The 14,217-nt window shown below is 36.5% G+C and overlaps 3 protein-coding genes across 4 annotated transcripts in view; 1 reads left to right on the forward strand and 2 right to left on the reverse strand.

Annotated features, from left to right (window-relative positions):
• Window positions 1–1,068, reverse strand: part of mcm4 (minichromosome maintenance complex component 4) — a gene marked incomplete in the record, with an annotated part of 11,771 nt that extends 10,703 nt beyond the window's left edge. Inside the window, 2 exon segments of the mRNA XM_024273396.2 lie at window positions 15–89; window positions 884–1,068. Of these exon segments, the coding sequence (XP_024129164.1) occupies window positions 15–75 (61 nt within the window).
• Window positions 1,069–2,564: 1,496 nt separating this feature from the next.
• Window positions 2,565–3,908, forward strand: cebpd (CCAAT enhancer binding protein delta). The gene has a single exon (XM_024273397.2). It carries the CDS (start codon window positions 2,767–2,769, stop codon window positions 3,607–3,609), a length of 843 nt encoding a protein of 280 aa, XP_024129165.1. The 5' UTR covers window positions 2,565–2,766; the 3' UTR covers window positions 3,610–3,908.
• Window positions 3,909–3,996: 88 nt separating this feature from the next.
• The window catches only part of spidr (scaffold protein involved in DNA repair), a 60,256-nt gene continuing 50,035 nt past the window's right edge, over window positions 3,997–14,217 (reverse strand). The window contains exons 15-20 of one of the 2 annotated variants that reach the window (XM_036216399.1): window positions 13,307–13,496; window positions 12,572–12,766; window positions 9,539–9,632; window positions 9,355–9,463; window positions 6,012–6,068; window positions 3,997–4,342 (exon numbers count right to left, since the gene is read on the reverse strand). In XM_036216399.1, coding sequence (XP_036072292.1) covers window positions 4,223–4,342; window positions 6,012–6,068; window positions 9,355–9,463; window positions 9,539–9,632; window positions 12,572–12,766; window positions 13,307–13,496 — 765 coding nt within the window. In that variant the 3' untranslated portion in view covers window positions 3,997–4,222. Of the gene's footprint in view, window positions 4,343–6,011; window positions 6,069–9,348; window positions 9,464–9,538; window positions 9,633–12,571; window positions 12,767–13,306; window positions 13,497–14,217 lie in introns of both variants that reach the window. The other variant, XM_024273395.2, reaches the window with a different exon arrangement.

The raw sequence follows: 14,217 nt of genomic DNA on the forward strand, positions 1-14,217 counted from the left end.
CGAAGCGGACTTACGTGTGGGGGGGTTGGCGTTTCTGCCACGTTTGCGGCCAGGAGTTGAAGCTGGGGAAGACATCGTTGCTGGTACGTCTGCAGATTTAAGAAAATAAAAATATATTTAGAGTGATTTACAGAGGAAAGCGATAAATGTGTTAATTCACTGCTGTTCATGAGTGAGTAAACATGCAGGATGTTTTTAAAAAAGTGCATCAATTTACAAATGTAATTTGTTACATTTAAAACATTTAGTTTCATAAAAATTAAAAATGCTGGGCTAATGGTTTACTCAACTCAAAAATGTAATTTGTTTTATGTACACATATATATATATATATCAACATGTAACCTTACTTTTGTCAATTGATCTAAAGTTTCACTTTTTACAGTGTAAACACTTAAAAGTATGTCATTTTTTAAATTCTGTTTAATGCAAAATTCAATATTTTAAGTGTTCAAAATTAACATTAAGTAAGCAATAACATTTGCCTAATTCTTTATTATCATTCACAATTCCATTATATTAGTTATACTGGAGTAAAATCTCATTTTTAAACGTTTATTGTCTGTTAATTAATACATTTTACACCCAAATTCCACATAACTTAATCAGGAAATGAAATAGTTGGATTAAGTAAAGTTTGGAGCTGTTTTGAATCAGAAACAGGCGGATTTCCTCTGTCTTCCAGCCTCCATCTGACATGCGGCCTCTGCATTCAGACAAAGGCGGCGCTCAGTCGTCACGTTTGGCTTCTTCGCCATTAAAAACTCTCTACAAACAGTCCTCGGTGCTCGAACATGAACCCCCAACCTGTTCTCGCTGTCGTAAAAGCATAAAACCCAACTCGTGTTCATAAATTCGTTTGATAAACGCAGCAGTTTCTTACCTCTTCTTGTATGCACGACTAGAGCAGCAGATCTGGCGCGAAATTGCGGATGACGTCGGTTTCGCGGGTAACTTTTGACCAATAGTAAGTAAGAAGCACAAACTTTCTTCCGGGAGCCTACTACACTCAGACGGGGGGGTTTGGTTACAACTCAATCCGTAAAACTTTATTTAAATACTCAAAACCTACTTAACTTAGGTTTTTAAACCTCTAAAATAGTTTTAAAATAAAGTTTATTTCAAAATATTCTTAATTTAAAAAACATTATTATGTCACTGTTTCGTCTTCTTGCGACTTTTCTCCCCCGATTGTTTTGGTTTGGGCCGAAAGGAAGCTGCTTTTTCAGCCACTAAGAAGTACAGAAATCACTTTTCCCTGACATTTAAACATGTATATCATGTAAACCTTTGTTTAGTTTCTGTGAATTACAATTTTATTTCATATATTTTCATACACCCTATTTATATTCAATTGTTATTATATCCACAGAAAAAAATATACCGCGATAAAAATAACAGTTAAAAAAATACAACATTGACTAAAAATGACAGTTGTATTTTTTAACATAAATTATTTCTATTTTTTTCACCTATAGATCATGTTTAATGTGTTTATGGATTTTATGTAGAACTGCAAAAAATGTGTTGCAGCTGCAGGATTCAACCACTAGGTGGTGCAGTTTCCACAGGAAAGTTGACCTTCACAGAGGAAAAGTACTGCAGACTTCCCAAGAGGAAAACATGGAAACATTTCCGAGAAGTATCTGATGGAAGACACTCAGACAGACTGCACTGTTGACAACATATCATCAGACTAAGATTATACTTCAGACTATTTTTTTCATTTAAATGTACGGTAAAGGAGCAAATATTAGAGAAAAAGTTTGATTGTAGCTGTTTCAGTATGTGGATGCTCATTTTTTAGCTAAGTTATATGTATTTTTAAACTTTTTTTTTGTTTTGTGCGTACTTTAATAATATTAAAATACCATAACTAGTAATGTGTCTCAACGGAACGCAGACGGATAATAAAATGTACATTTTACAACTTGTTTATTATGTTTTGAATTATCTTTATTTATAGTGTTGAAGCTGTTACTACATTTTCCTGTCTGGAACAATAAAGTTTATCTTATCACAATATATAAACAATTTATTTTTACTACAAAAGCATTTTTAAATTATGGCTATAGATTTGCTTACATAATGTGGCAAATATTTTTGTTTTAAAGTAAAAAAGTGAAGAAAAAATACATTTAACTGACTTTACATGTCATGAATTGTACTGTAACATTAGTATAATAGTTCAGAGTTAATGTTGACTGGATTTAAGTTTATTTTTTTGGTGCAAATACTACTTTTATTAAAAGTGTGGTGAACTTTGGATGAATTTGGTTGCATCTAAACAACTATATTTAAATATATTATATTTGAAAATATAATGACTACTCATTTTAGTCCTTTTCGTGTCTAAGTAGTTATTTTTATAAGAAGTTTGGACAAATCTGATCCAGAGCGCAGGCAGCAAAGTGTAAACAACTCTGAACCATTCATACACTCATAGTAGAGTGGGCGGGGCCTGAGCGCCACGCCCCTGCCTCCTCAAATTGGGAATTAACAGACACCACGTGACCCCTGTTTGGACTTGACTGGCTGGTGAGTGGGTGGCGTATGTGACGTCAGCGGGGAACGATACAAAACACTCCGCGAAAAGACGCGGCGCTCCAGAAAAGTGACAAGTCGGAGTCGAGTCAGTGACAGCGTCTTGACAGGCAGAGGTCAGGGCCCGAGAACGCGCCTGCGCACAACGCGAACTCTGCACTTGCTGGATTCTTCCTGCAGTTCCTTGACTTTTCCAAAGCACGTGGACATCCACCCGGGTTCATGTGTGACATATACAGCCTGGACCCTCACCGCGCGTCTCCACAATGCAACATGAGCTGGGCGATGGAGCCTGCGAACTTCTATGAGAGCCCCAGCCTGGGCGGCCCCCAGCAGGGGGTCTGCAAGCCCGGCGGCCGCGCGGAGGAAGAGAGCACGCTGGTGGAGATGAGCACCACGCCCGCCATGTACGAGGACGAGAGCGCCATCGACTTCAGCCAGTACATCGAGTCCATGACGTCCGTGCCCAACCTGGAGCTGTGCAACGACGAGCTCTTCCTCGACCTGTTCAACTCCGTCAAGCAGGAGAAGGCGGACCTGTACGCCCTGCAGAGCTCCATGCAGCAGCAGCAGCTGCCGGCCGGCTACGCGGCGGACCGGAGGCTGGAGAAGGGCGGCTTCGGGGCGCCCATCAAGCAGGAGTCCGACTGGAGCGACAGCGACCTGTCCTCCTCCCTGCCGTCCCAGATCGAGACGTGCGCGCAGACCTCCGTCAGCCTGACGACGGGGCAGCCCACCCCGCCCACCACCCCGGAGCCCGTCTCCGCGGTCAGCTCCGCCAAGTCCTCCCCGAGGAAGATGGGCCGGGAGAAGGGCAAGAAGTCGGTGGACCGCTTCAGCGTGGAGTACCGGCAGCGGCGGGAGCGGAATAACATTGCGGTGCGCAAAAGCAGGGACAAAGCCAAGAGGCGCAACCTGGAGATGCAGGACAAGCTGATCGAACTGAGCGCCGAGAACGAGAAGCTCCACAAAACCATCGAGCAGCTGACCCGGGAGCTCACCGGCCTCCGGGACTTCTTCAAGCAGATCCCCAGCGCCCCGTTCGCGGGCTCAGAGAGCCGGTGACGAAACTGTGAACCAAGCTCCAAGGAGACATACCTCAGAACTCTTTACCATCTGTAACAGATGCATTTTTAAGCTTACCATAATGGCACTGGAAAATATGAGGTTGCTGCCATATTTTTCGTGGGATTTTTCTCTGTATTAAATTATTTTACCACTGCATTTACATGTTAAACCAAAATATGGTACACGTTTTTATAATTCCAAAACTTTGTATAAGAGCCAGAGCATGACTTTTTATATAGTTTGTATGAAACATATTGTTTATGGAATCTGTTAATAAAGTTGTTGAAAAAGTGCAACACTTCTTTATGTTTTTTCTTTTTTTTAGTGTGTCATGTGTTGTTAATGGTTTCACACCAGAAGTGAAACAGGAAACAGAAAAACAAGTCAGCAAAAAATATAGTTTTTATTTGAATTCTACATCCAAACGGGGGTTTATCTGACATGAATGCACCCTTGGACCCAGAACCTCCCAGTCCAGGAGTTTGCATGTACATGGACACAGCCTTAAGCTGTCAGGGAGGCCTTTGCAGGGGGATAAACGGGCCCAGACCAAGGCCCGGCGCGCTGATCCTTGGAGCCAGCTGAAGCCTGAAGATTGATATCTGCAGCTTCAGAGGCACACCTCCTCCAGGCCAATCCACAGGGCAGGGTTCCTGGTGACGACGCGGCTGTAAACTGTGATGGGACCCACCTCTTTTCCCAGTACGCTCTCCACATCGCAGCCCTGGAACTTCAGCACAGTTTTAACTCTTCAGTTACTGCACATTTAAGACATTTCATCTGACCGAGTGACCGTGAACCCATTGAGCAAGGCATTAACCACTGAAGTTCTTCGACGAGTTGTAGCACTTCTACCGTCTAGACCACATGTGTGAAAGTCAAGGCCCAGGGGGCCGGATCCAGCCCTCCAGATCATTTTATTTTATTGTTATTAACGGCCCGATGTTATCTAGCCCTTATTTCTAACTTATATAATTTTGACAAAATACATTTTAATGGAGAGTAAAACATTGAAAGTTATTCAATGTTGAAGTTTATTTATTCTGGAATAATATTCCTGCCTTTTATTATTCATAATTATGTTAAAAAGTTACAGTTTTAAAGCTTTTAAAATGGGCATTCATTAGCTTTTTGGACTATTTTTTCATTTACTAAGATTTTTTAGGCTGTTTTTGGAGTTTAGCTAATATTTCTGCTACATGCCAGGTATTTTGGCAAATTTAGGCTTTTTTAATTTTTAGGTTATTTAGTTAAGTTTATCCACTTTTTCAGTTACGTGCTAGCTGTTTTGGCTAACCTAAGTTTTTTTTTTTAGTTTTTTAGTCCAATTTAAAATTTAGTTAATATTTTTGCTGGCTATCAGCTTCAGTGTTTTTAGCTATCAATTTCAGCCCTTTCAGGTATCAGCTTTAGGGTTTTAGCTATCAACTTTAGCGTTTTCAGCAATTAACTTCAGAGTTTTCAGCATTTTTAGATTATTAACTTCAGCATTTTCAGCTATCAGTTTTAGCTTTTTTAGCTATCAATTTCAGAATTTTTATCTGTAGGTTTGGCTATTATTTTCAGCATTTCAGCTATCAGCTTTAGTGTTTTTACCTATTAGCTTCAGTTTTTTCAGGTATCAGCTTTAGTGTTTTCAGCTATCGACTTCAGTATTTTCAGCGATTAACTTTAGCGTTTTCAGCATTTTTGGCTATTAACTTCAGCATTTTCAGCTATCAACTTCCATTTTTTTCAGCAATTAACTTCAGAGTTTTCAGTTTCAGCTTTTTAGCTATCAATTTCAGCATTTTCGACATTCAGCTTTAGCGTTTTCAGCTTTTACCTTCAGCAATTTCAGCCATAAGCTTTATTGTTTTCAGCTATCAACTTCAGCATTTTCAGCTATTAACTTCAGCATTATCCACTATTAGCCTTACAGTTTTTAGCAACCAACTTCAGCATCTTCAGCGACCAAATTCAGCTAACAGCATTCACACTAGCATTATCACAGGTAATGCTATATATCTAGTTCATGATTATGTTAAAAATTTACAGTTTTAAAGTTTTAAAAATTTATTTTTAGAGTGTTCAATAAATGTTAATGTTGTTCGGCCCAAAACCTAAGATGTGTTTTGGATTTTGGCCACTTGTGCGATTGAGTTTGACACCCCTTGTCTAGGCGACCGACATAATTCCAGTGGATTTCTAACATTGAAACGTTATCAAAAATTATTTAGCCATTGAAGGGTTAAAGCAAATCATCTTAATTAGCATTTTTTTATTCATTAAATAATAAAAAAAGAGAGATTGGCGGATTATGTCAGAATCCTGGCAGCAAACAAACGAGTGATGAGCTGTCGCAGTTACACGGACAGATCTTTGACAGAAGATCAATGCAGACAGATATGAAGACGTACCTCAGCGCTCTCCGACGCCGTGGTGTTCAGGACGGACATGATCGTCTTCTGCTGCAGCTGGAGGACAAAAGACGGGAAACAAGTTATGTCTTTTTTAATCTGAATAAGAAAAACAAATGTTACACCGACAGATTCTAGGAGGGAAGAACAGCCGTGGGGGGGTTAAAATATGAAACCGCTGATAAGAAAAGTGATAACTTCTATCAGTTAAGCTCACTTAGGCTCTGATTACAGTTATGCCAGGTTTCCTGTAATAAAAATACACATTTGTTTTATGTTTGCAGGATAAGTTTTATGCGTGGACGTCTCATGCAGAATGCAGAAAACCTTTATACCGTCTTTTATTGAGCTTAGAGAAAAAAGATGTCCACAAATCCTTCTTTAGGACATGCATTGAAATTAACTTTGAAATTAAGGAAAATGTCTAACAAAATGTTTAAAAATATTAAATAAAAGCTGAAAAAATTAGCTAAAAAATGATGTGTGAAGATACAAACTTCCTCTGCTCTTATAGCTGTGATCGGATGCTCATTAATTACTATAGCAGGAAATGGAAAATAAATAAAAAAAGTATTTTGGAGATATTGCACTTTTGGGTTATGCTACAAACAGCTACAACTCATCGTATTTTTTGAAACATTTCGAACATAAAAATCTTTACACTTGGGAATACAAAAAAATCCAGTTTTAAGCTTAATTTTCTCTTTAAATTTCCATATTTTTAATATAAGAGATATAATATATTATATTATATCTCTTATATTTCCCCCGTAATCAGAAAAAAGCTGCAAATACTTGTCAAAAACACAATTTTTTAGAGTGAAACTGTTGAACTGAAACAGGTTCTGGGTTTTGTCTAATGATAAACACAAACATTTTATGCTCAAATATTTTAAAAATATGCTAATTTTGTTCAAATAAAGCAACATTTTTTATTTTATATGTGTTTTTGGCTCATTTTTATGTAATTACGTTAATAATATAAACTGCTTAACTTATCTGCTTTTTTAAATCTATATTAAAGTAATGTACTCTTTCATTAGATGTGGTTTAAATACAAAAAAACTAAAAACCTTAACCAATTGAGGAATACAAACAAAGGAGAAATCATGATTAAACATGAAGTAAATAATCAGTTTCTGCTTTGGAAAATAAAAAATGATAGAAAAGTTCAAGATTTTATCTAAAACGTCAGATTTTGCCCCAAAACTGATTTTAATTTGAGACACATTTTTAAATTAATGAAACTGTTTTATAAAGCTCTTGTTTCTTTTAATCCTTTCATGCCTGAATTTAATGTATAATAAAAGTTCTTCAATGTTTAAACAAGTTTGTGACTGGAAATGGAAAAAGTATGTTTCAGTTTGATGAAGAATCGGTAAAGAAAATATAAAAACCACAAGAATAGATGCTTTTTTTGTGTTTTCTTAAATCATACGAATAAATTGATGACAGAAGGTCTCCAAATGGAGGTCGTTTGTACCCGTGTCCTTCATGAATATATAATATTACAATCACGGAAGTGTTTTTATTCTCTTTCCGGTTCTCGCCAACCACAACCGGTCGAGTCAGTGACAACCGTTCCTGGGATTGGTTCTGCTGGAAGTTCACTTCCATGAAAAGGGAGTCGGACCTTTCCCGACTGCCTTGCCCATTTTCAGGAGGAAGGACCGGGACGAAAGGAACAAGAATTCTTATTAGTCAGTTTAACCACTAAGAAATGTTTTCTCTGAGATCATTTTACTATTAAAATTTGGAGATTAGCGTTTCCTCAAGACAGAAAATCAGATTTTTTTTATTTATCTGACTTTTTAACTGAAAAGGTGAAAGGTAGGATCAAAAAAACAATTTCTGAAATTTTTTGCATTAAAAATAATTTGTTTTCATCAAATTATAATTTTAAGTTGATGGTTCACTAAACTGAAAAACATAATTTGATAAAACTAAAATTTTAAAATGCAACAAATTACAGAAAATTGGTAATTGATCCAACGTTTCACTTTTTACAGTGTACTTTCTTATTTTTCAGTTTTTGAAGTGCAGAAAAGTTTTAAACAATCCAACATGTATCGACAAGAAGAAAGTTTATTATAAAGATCTGAGGCAAACTAAAATCCAACTAAAATGAACCGCTAACATATTTGTGTGAATGCTTAGTAATAGTGATTTTCCTGCTCTTTTCTGTACATTGTTTGGCACGTAAAAGTAGTATAGTTTTTGAAATATTGACCAAAATATGCTCCGTAGGTAATAAATAAGAAAGTCTTCAAATGTTTAAGTTCTAAGTAGATTAGCAACAAACCTTTAAAAATATTAATGGGCTGTTTTCATCTTTTACAGAAATTTTCTAAAAGTTGGAAATCACCAAATATTTTAGCGACACGCTAACATTTTTAGCTAATTTGTTATCTGCTGAGGTTTTATTAGGCTATTATAGAGTTTAGCTAATAATTTAGCTACATGCTAACGTTTTTGGCTAATTTGGTATCTACTGAAGTTTTCATAGGCTATCTTAGAGTTTAGCTAATATTTTAGGAACATGCTAACGTTTTTGGCTAATCTTTTGTCAACTGAAGATTTTATAGGCTATTTTAGAGTTTAGCTAATATTTTAGCAACATGCTAACGTTTTTGGCTAATTTGTTATCTACTTAAGATATTATAGGATAATTTAGAGTTTAGCTTCTATTTCAGCAACATGCCAACGTTTTTTCTAATTTAGTGTACTGAGGAATTTTAGGCTATTTTGGCCAGTGTTTAAGCAATGAGATAGCATTTTTGGCTAATTTGGTATCTACTTATATTTTTGGGCTAATTTTGAGTTTAGCTCATATTTAAGCAACACACAAATATTTTTTTTTTCCAAAATTGGTTTGTATTAGGGATTTTTAAGCAATTTTATTACAATTTTTTCAGAAATGTAGGTCAACTTCAGCGCTCTTTCATAGTTCTTTAAAAAAAATTCCAGTCTTTCAGGAAATTTAACATTCTCCAAATAGTTTTTGCATTTTCAGCAAATCCCTTCTGCAATTTAAGTAACCACCATTTTCAGCAAAAAGCTTCAGCATCTTCAGCGATTTCAGAAAAAGCGTTGACTCTAGCATTATCGCAGGTAATGCAACTATTCTTGTTTTATTTAGCTTGAACAATTTCTTTATTTTATATCTAGAAATAACAGAAATTTCAATTTAAATCAGGCTAAACTAAGTTCTTCCTCTGATTTTTGCAGAAACAAGCGATTTTGATTTCCTTCTTGCAATTTATTTAAATTTTTCTTTATATTTTAGGATTAAATGTATTTATTTTTAACATTTAAATGTTGAAATCATAGTCCTCACCTTCACCTTCAGCGTGCAGCTACTCAATGACGGGGAGCTGAGGAAGACTTCCAGCTGGAATTTCATGTTGGGCTTATCCACCTCTGACTTACAGGAACTGCAGTGAAAGCTTTGACTGTCAGGGAGATAAAACATGAAGTTGAGCTTCCAGGGACACTTTTGAGGCACTTTTTGGGCAAATGGATCTTACGGCCTCTCGGCTGACGATTGCAAGTCGTCGTTCCCGCAGAGGTTGCAGGCGGGCCAGGAGAATGCCGTGCTCTCATCCACACCAACGATCACCCCTACACACAGTAAAAAAAAAAAAAATCAACATTAAAAATTAACTTCAAGAAACTCATGCATTCTTTCTCTCTACCCCCTAATCATTTTTTTGGACATTTCTTGATATTTTTACCAGCCTGAGTGAGGAGGAACCCTGATAAATGACCTGCATATCTGTATGTACATCTGTAACAGCGTGCAGGAGATAAACGCATCCACTTCACATTTGATCACAGATTCCAGAGATAACTGCAGCAAACTCACTCAGCGGTTCAACGCCGCAAACTCGCTCCAAACCTGATAAAACTTCATGCACTTCCTGGTCTGTGTTATTCTTCCACTGATAATTTCCAGAAGGTACAAAGTGCGAACAAGACTGTGTTTTGAGTTTGGTTCGGCCACCTGACCAAACATTTTCAGGCGAGGAGGTCAGAGCCGACGGGGTTCACGGCTCGATCTTTGCCCTCAGACAGAACAAGAAGTGAGCAGATGCAGATGATCTGCTCCATGAGTCTGCAAAGCTGCAGAATCTGGACTTTACAGTAAGATAGGAGGAAAACAGGCTAAAGCTAACACTATAGTGATTCTGCTGCTTCTTTACGTACGTTTTTCGGCAAGTAAAACCTCAATCACACTTTGAGCGATTTCAGTAATCTGATGTCAAAACATTCAGCTCATCCAAGACATTACTGTTCACAGTTATTCATTTATTTTACAATTTCGAAGATTTTTCAGCCCCATTGAAAATGAATGGGAAATTCTTCAAATCCTTCAACAATGTTGTGCACTTTTAAAACTTCTTGTTATCCAAACGTTCAGCACATTTTGTGCTTTTAATATTCCTATATTTGGCAATTTTTACAATGTTACGCAAAATATTTGCAAATTTTTAGTCCGATAGAAATGAGAAACTCTTCAAATACTACTTCAAATATTGTTATCAAAAAGTTCAGCACGTTCAGGGTTCCTATGCTTGTACGTTTGGTTTTATATATTTTAATCATTTTAAAAATGTTCACAATTTAAACGATTTTTGAGCTACACAGATGCAAGTTTGGTATTGAAACGTTTAGCATGTTCAGGACATTCATACATTTTTACGTTTTTTGATTTTTTACGCAATTGTTGCAATTTTTCAATAAAATCTTCAAATTGCTTACGCACTTCTGAAACTTATGCAACATTGGTATCAAACCGTTCAGCACGTTCAGGACATTCATGCTTGAACTTTTGTTTTTTTTTATTTTATGATTTTTTGTACAATTTTTGAAAAAGTTCTTCAAATTCTTTGTAAACTTTTAAAAGTTCAGCAATATTGGTATCAAAAAGTTCAGCACGTCAAGGGTCCCTATGCTTGTACCTTTGGTTTTAATATCTTTTACCTTTATCTTTATCTTTAAATATTCATTTTGAAACCTATGCAAGTTTGGTATCGAAACGTTCAGCATATTCATACTTGTTTGTTTGGTTTTCATATCTTTTAGGAATTTTTAGAATTTTCGTAATTTATGTGATTTTTCAGCCCAATGAAAATGCACTTTGAAACATATGCAGTATTGGTATCAAAACGTTCAGCACCGTCAGGACATTAATGCTTGTACTTTAAGTATTCATACATTTTTACGGTTTTTGAAATTTTAAGCAATTTTTGCAATTTTTCAAAAATTCTTCAAATTGTTTATGAACTTTTGAAACATATGCAACATTGGTATCAAAACGTTCAGCACGTTCTGGACATTCATGCGTGTACTTTTGGTATTTTAACATTTTACGATTTTTGAAATTCTACAACATTTTTGAGAAACTTCTTCAAATTCTTTGTAAACTTTTAAAAGTTCAGCAATATTGGTATCAAAAAGTTCAGCACGTCAAAGGTCCCTATGCTTGTACCTTTAGTTTTAGTATCTTTAACACATTTCAAAAGTTTTCACAGTTTACGCGATTTTCATTTTGAAGTTTGGTATCAAAACGTTCAGCACGTTCAAGACATTCATGCTTGTACTTTTGGTATTCATACCCTTTACACATTTTAACATTTTTTGCAATTTTTTTGATTTAAAAAAAAAAAAATTGTTCAATTTCTTTGTGCACTTTTTACAACTTATACAAGTTTAGTATCAAAACCTTCAATACAGTGAGGACATTCATGATTATCCTTTTGGTAATCACAAATTTTATGGTATAAAAAGCAATTTTTGTGAAAAACTCTTCAAATTTTTTGTAAACTTTTGACACATATGTTATAATGGTACCAAACCGTTCAGGTCATTCATGCTTGTGCTGTTGACATTCATGTATTTTATGGTTTTTGAAATCTTACACATTTTTACGATTTATCAAGAAATTCTTCAAATTCTTTGAGCACGTTCTGTAATTCCTGTAAGTTTAAGTCCTTTAGCAACTTTGGCATTTTGGAAAAGCTTTAGCTCTTTGGCTTTAAGTAGCTTTGAGTTGCACTAAGTATGAAAGGCGCTTTTATAAATAAAGTTGGATTTGATTTGATTTTAGCAAATCCCTTCAGCAATTACAGTAAAATGTCTTCTACAAACATCCTCTGCATCTTCAGCGACCACATTCAGCAAAAGCATTCACACTAAAATTATTGCAGGTAATGTCACTTTTCATTTTCAATTGAAATTTGTTGTAATTAGAACTGATTTTAGCAAAAAAGCAAGAAAATCTGTAATAGTGACCAAAAAAATGAACGAAAAGTTTGTGTGGGAAACTGCCACAAACTGGGAAATACTGTTGGAATGAACATAAATCTAACACAACCTAACCAAAGTTTTCTTTTATTCTTGAAGAATGAACGCTTGATGACAGTTTAAACAACAAAGAAAGACCGAAATATGTAAAGAAAAATCAAGTGGTTTTATTTTCAAGTTGATTTGGTTTGCAGGAATTTCCAGAAAAAGGTCATCATGGAAAACAACAAACCTAAACAAAGACAGAGACAGACCTGACAGGGAGCACAGAGAGTTGGGTGTGGTCTCCACACTGACGGGATCTAGTCTCGCAGGCCGGGGCAGGGGCTTCACCTGGGGCCTCTGCAGAAACTGTAAGTCTGACTCTGGCCTGTTTGAAGCGCTGATACCGCCCTGGGGCTCCTCGGAGCAAACCTCAATCACAGACTGCTCCACACAGAGGAGGGCACCTAGGAAGGAAAAACACAGTTTTACTTAAAAAAGAAAAAAAAAAAAAAATTAGAGCTCGTCTTTAAACCGGAAACTTGCAGTGATGGAGGAAACCGTCTGACCCTGCAACAGGAACACCAGTGAAACACAAAAAGTTATTTCAATCAGATTGTTGAGGAAGGCTGTTAGTATCAGCATCAGCCGGATCAGTGTGGTTTCCAACAAACTAAATGGAGTTTATTTAAAAATATCTCTAAAATTGCTAAAAAAAATACTAAATATTACTCCTTAAAAAGCGGAAAAGAGTCCGCCCCTTTAATTCAAACTACTATAAACTAACCCCCACATTATAAAGTGCAACCCAATTGTGCACAAAGTGCAAAAAAAGCTGAGATATAATCAAATATTGCAAACGGAGCACATTTGACCACATAACCACCCCCGCCCCCCCCCGTACTGATATGAGGCTGATAGAGAGCTCTGGCAACTACATGCAGTCCTTCACCCCCCCCTCAGTGAGGCTCAACATGATTCTCTGGGGTGAATGAACCTAAATGTACCGTTTTCTCGGATGACGTCTGTGAAGGACAGATGACAGACGGCGGGGGAACGCAGGGCTTTGAGGACAGAGGAAGTGAGCACACAGGAAGCGCTCACACACACAGCCAGCGTTCGCCTGCGTGGCCTCTCGGCCTCCTGAAGACTGGGGTCTGTGATCACCAACCACACTTCACGCTGGCCTACATCGCTCTGAGGCACAAAGGAACATACCCAGAAAATATTTACAAACCACATGACCCAGAAAAATAAGAGCAAATGCAGCAGAAATTGGACTAAAATGTGACTTGGAGTCAAAAGGATCGCTTTAAGATCACTGATTGATTTTAAAAGTGCTTTGTTACATAGGTTTTAACCAAAATTTTTATCTAGGACATAGTTTCTGCAGAGTGGTAGGAGTGGATTTGCCTCTAAGTTGTGGTCAAGACTAGTGTTGCCACGATTAGTCGACTAATCGATGACCAATCGACTATTAAAATAGTCGACAGCTAATTCAATAGTCGATTAGTCGTTACTTTATATTAGATGGAGTCAGAGTGTAGTAAAGTTGAAAGTTATAATGACATTCTGCTCTATTTTGGCTTTTATTAAGGTTTTTTAGGCTATTTTGGAGCTTAGCTAATATTTTGGCTACCTGCTAGCTATATTGGCTAATATTGAAATTTTCTATATTTTTAAGGATAATTTGGAGTTAAGATAATATTTCAGCTACATGCTAGTTATTATTAGCTAATTTAGGCTTTCTTTTTTGGGCTGTTTTGGAGCTTAGCTAATATTTTAGTTACATGCTAGCTATTTGGCCTAATTTTGGATTTTCTTTTCAGTTTTTTGGGCTAATTTGGAGTTTAGCTAATAATTCAGCTACCTGCTAGCTATATTGGCTAAATTTGACATTTTCAATATTTTCAAGGAT

Source organism: Oryzias melastigma, linkage group LG17, assembly GCF_002922805.2.
Source record: "Oryzias melastigma strain HK-1 linkage group LG17, ASM292280v2, whole genome shotgun sequence".
NCBI classification, from domain to species: domain Eukaryota; kingdom Metazoa; phylum Chordata; class Actinopteri; order Beloniformes; family Adrianichthyidae; genus Oryzias; species Oryzias melastigma.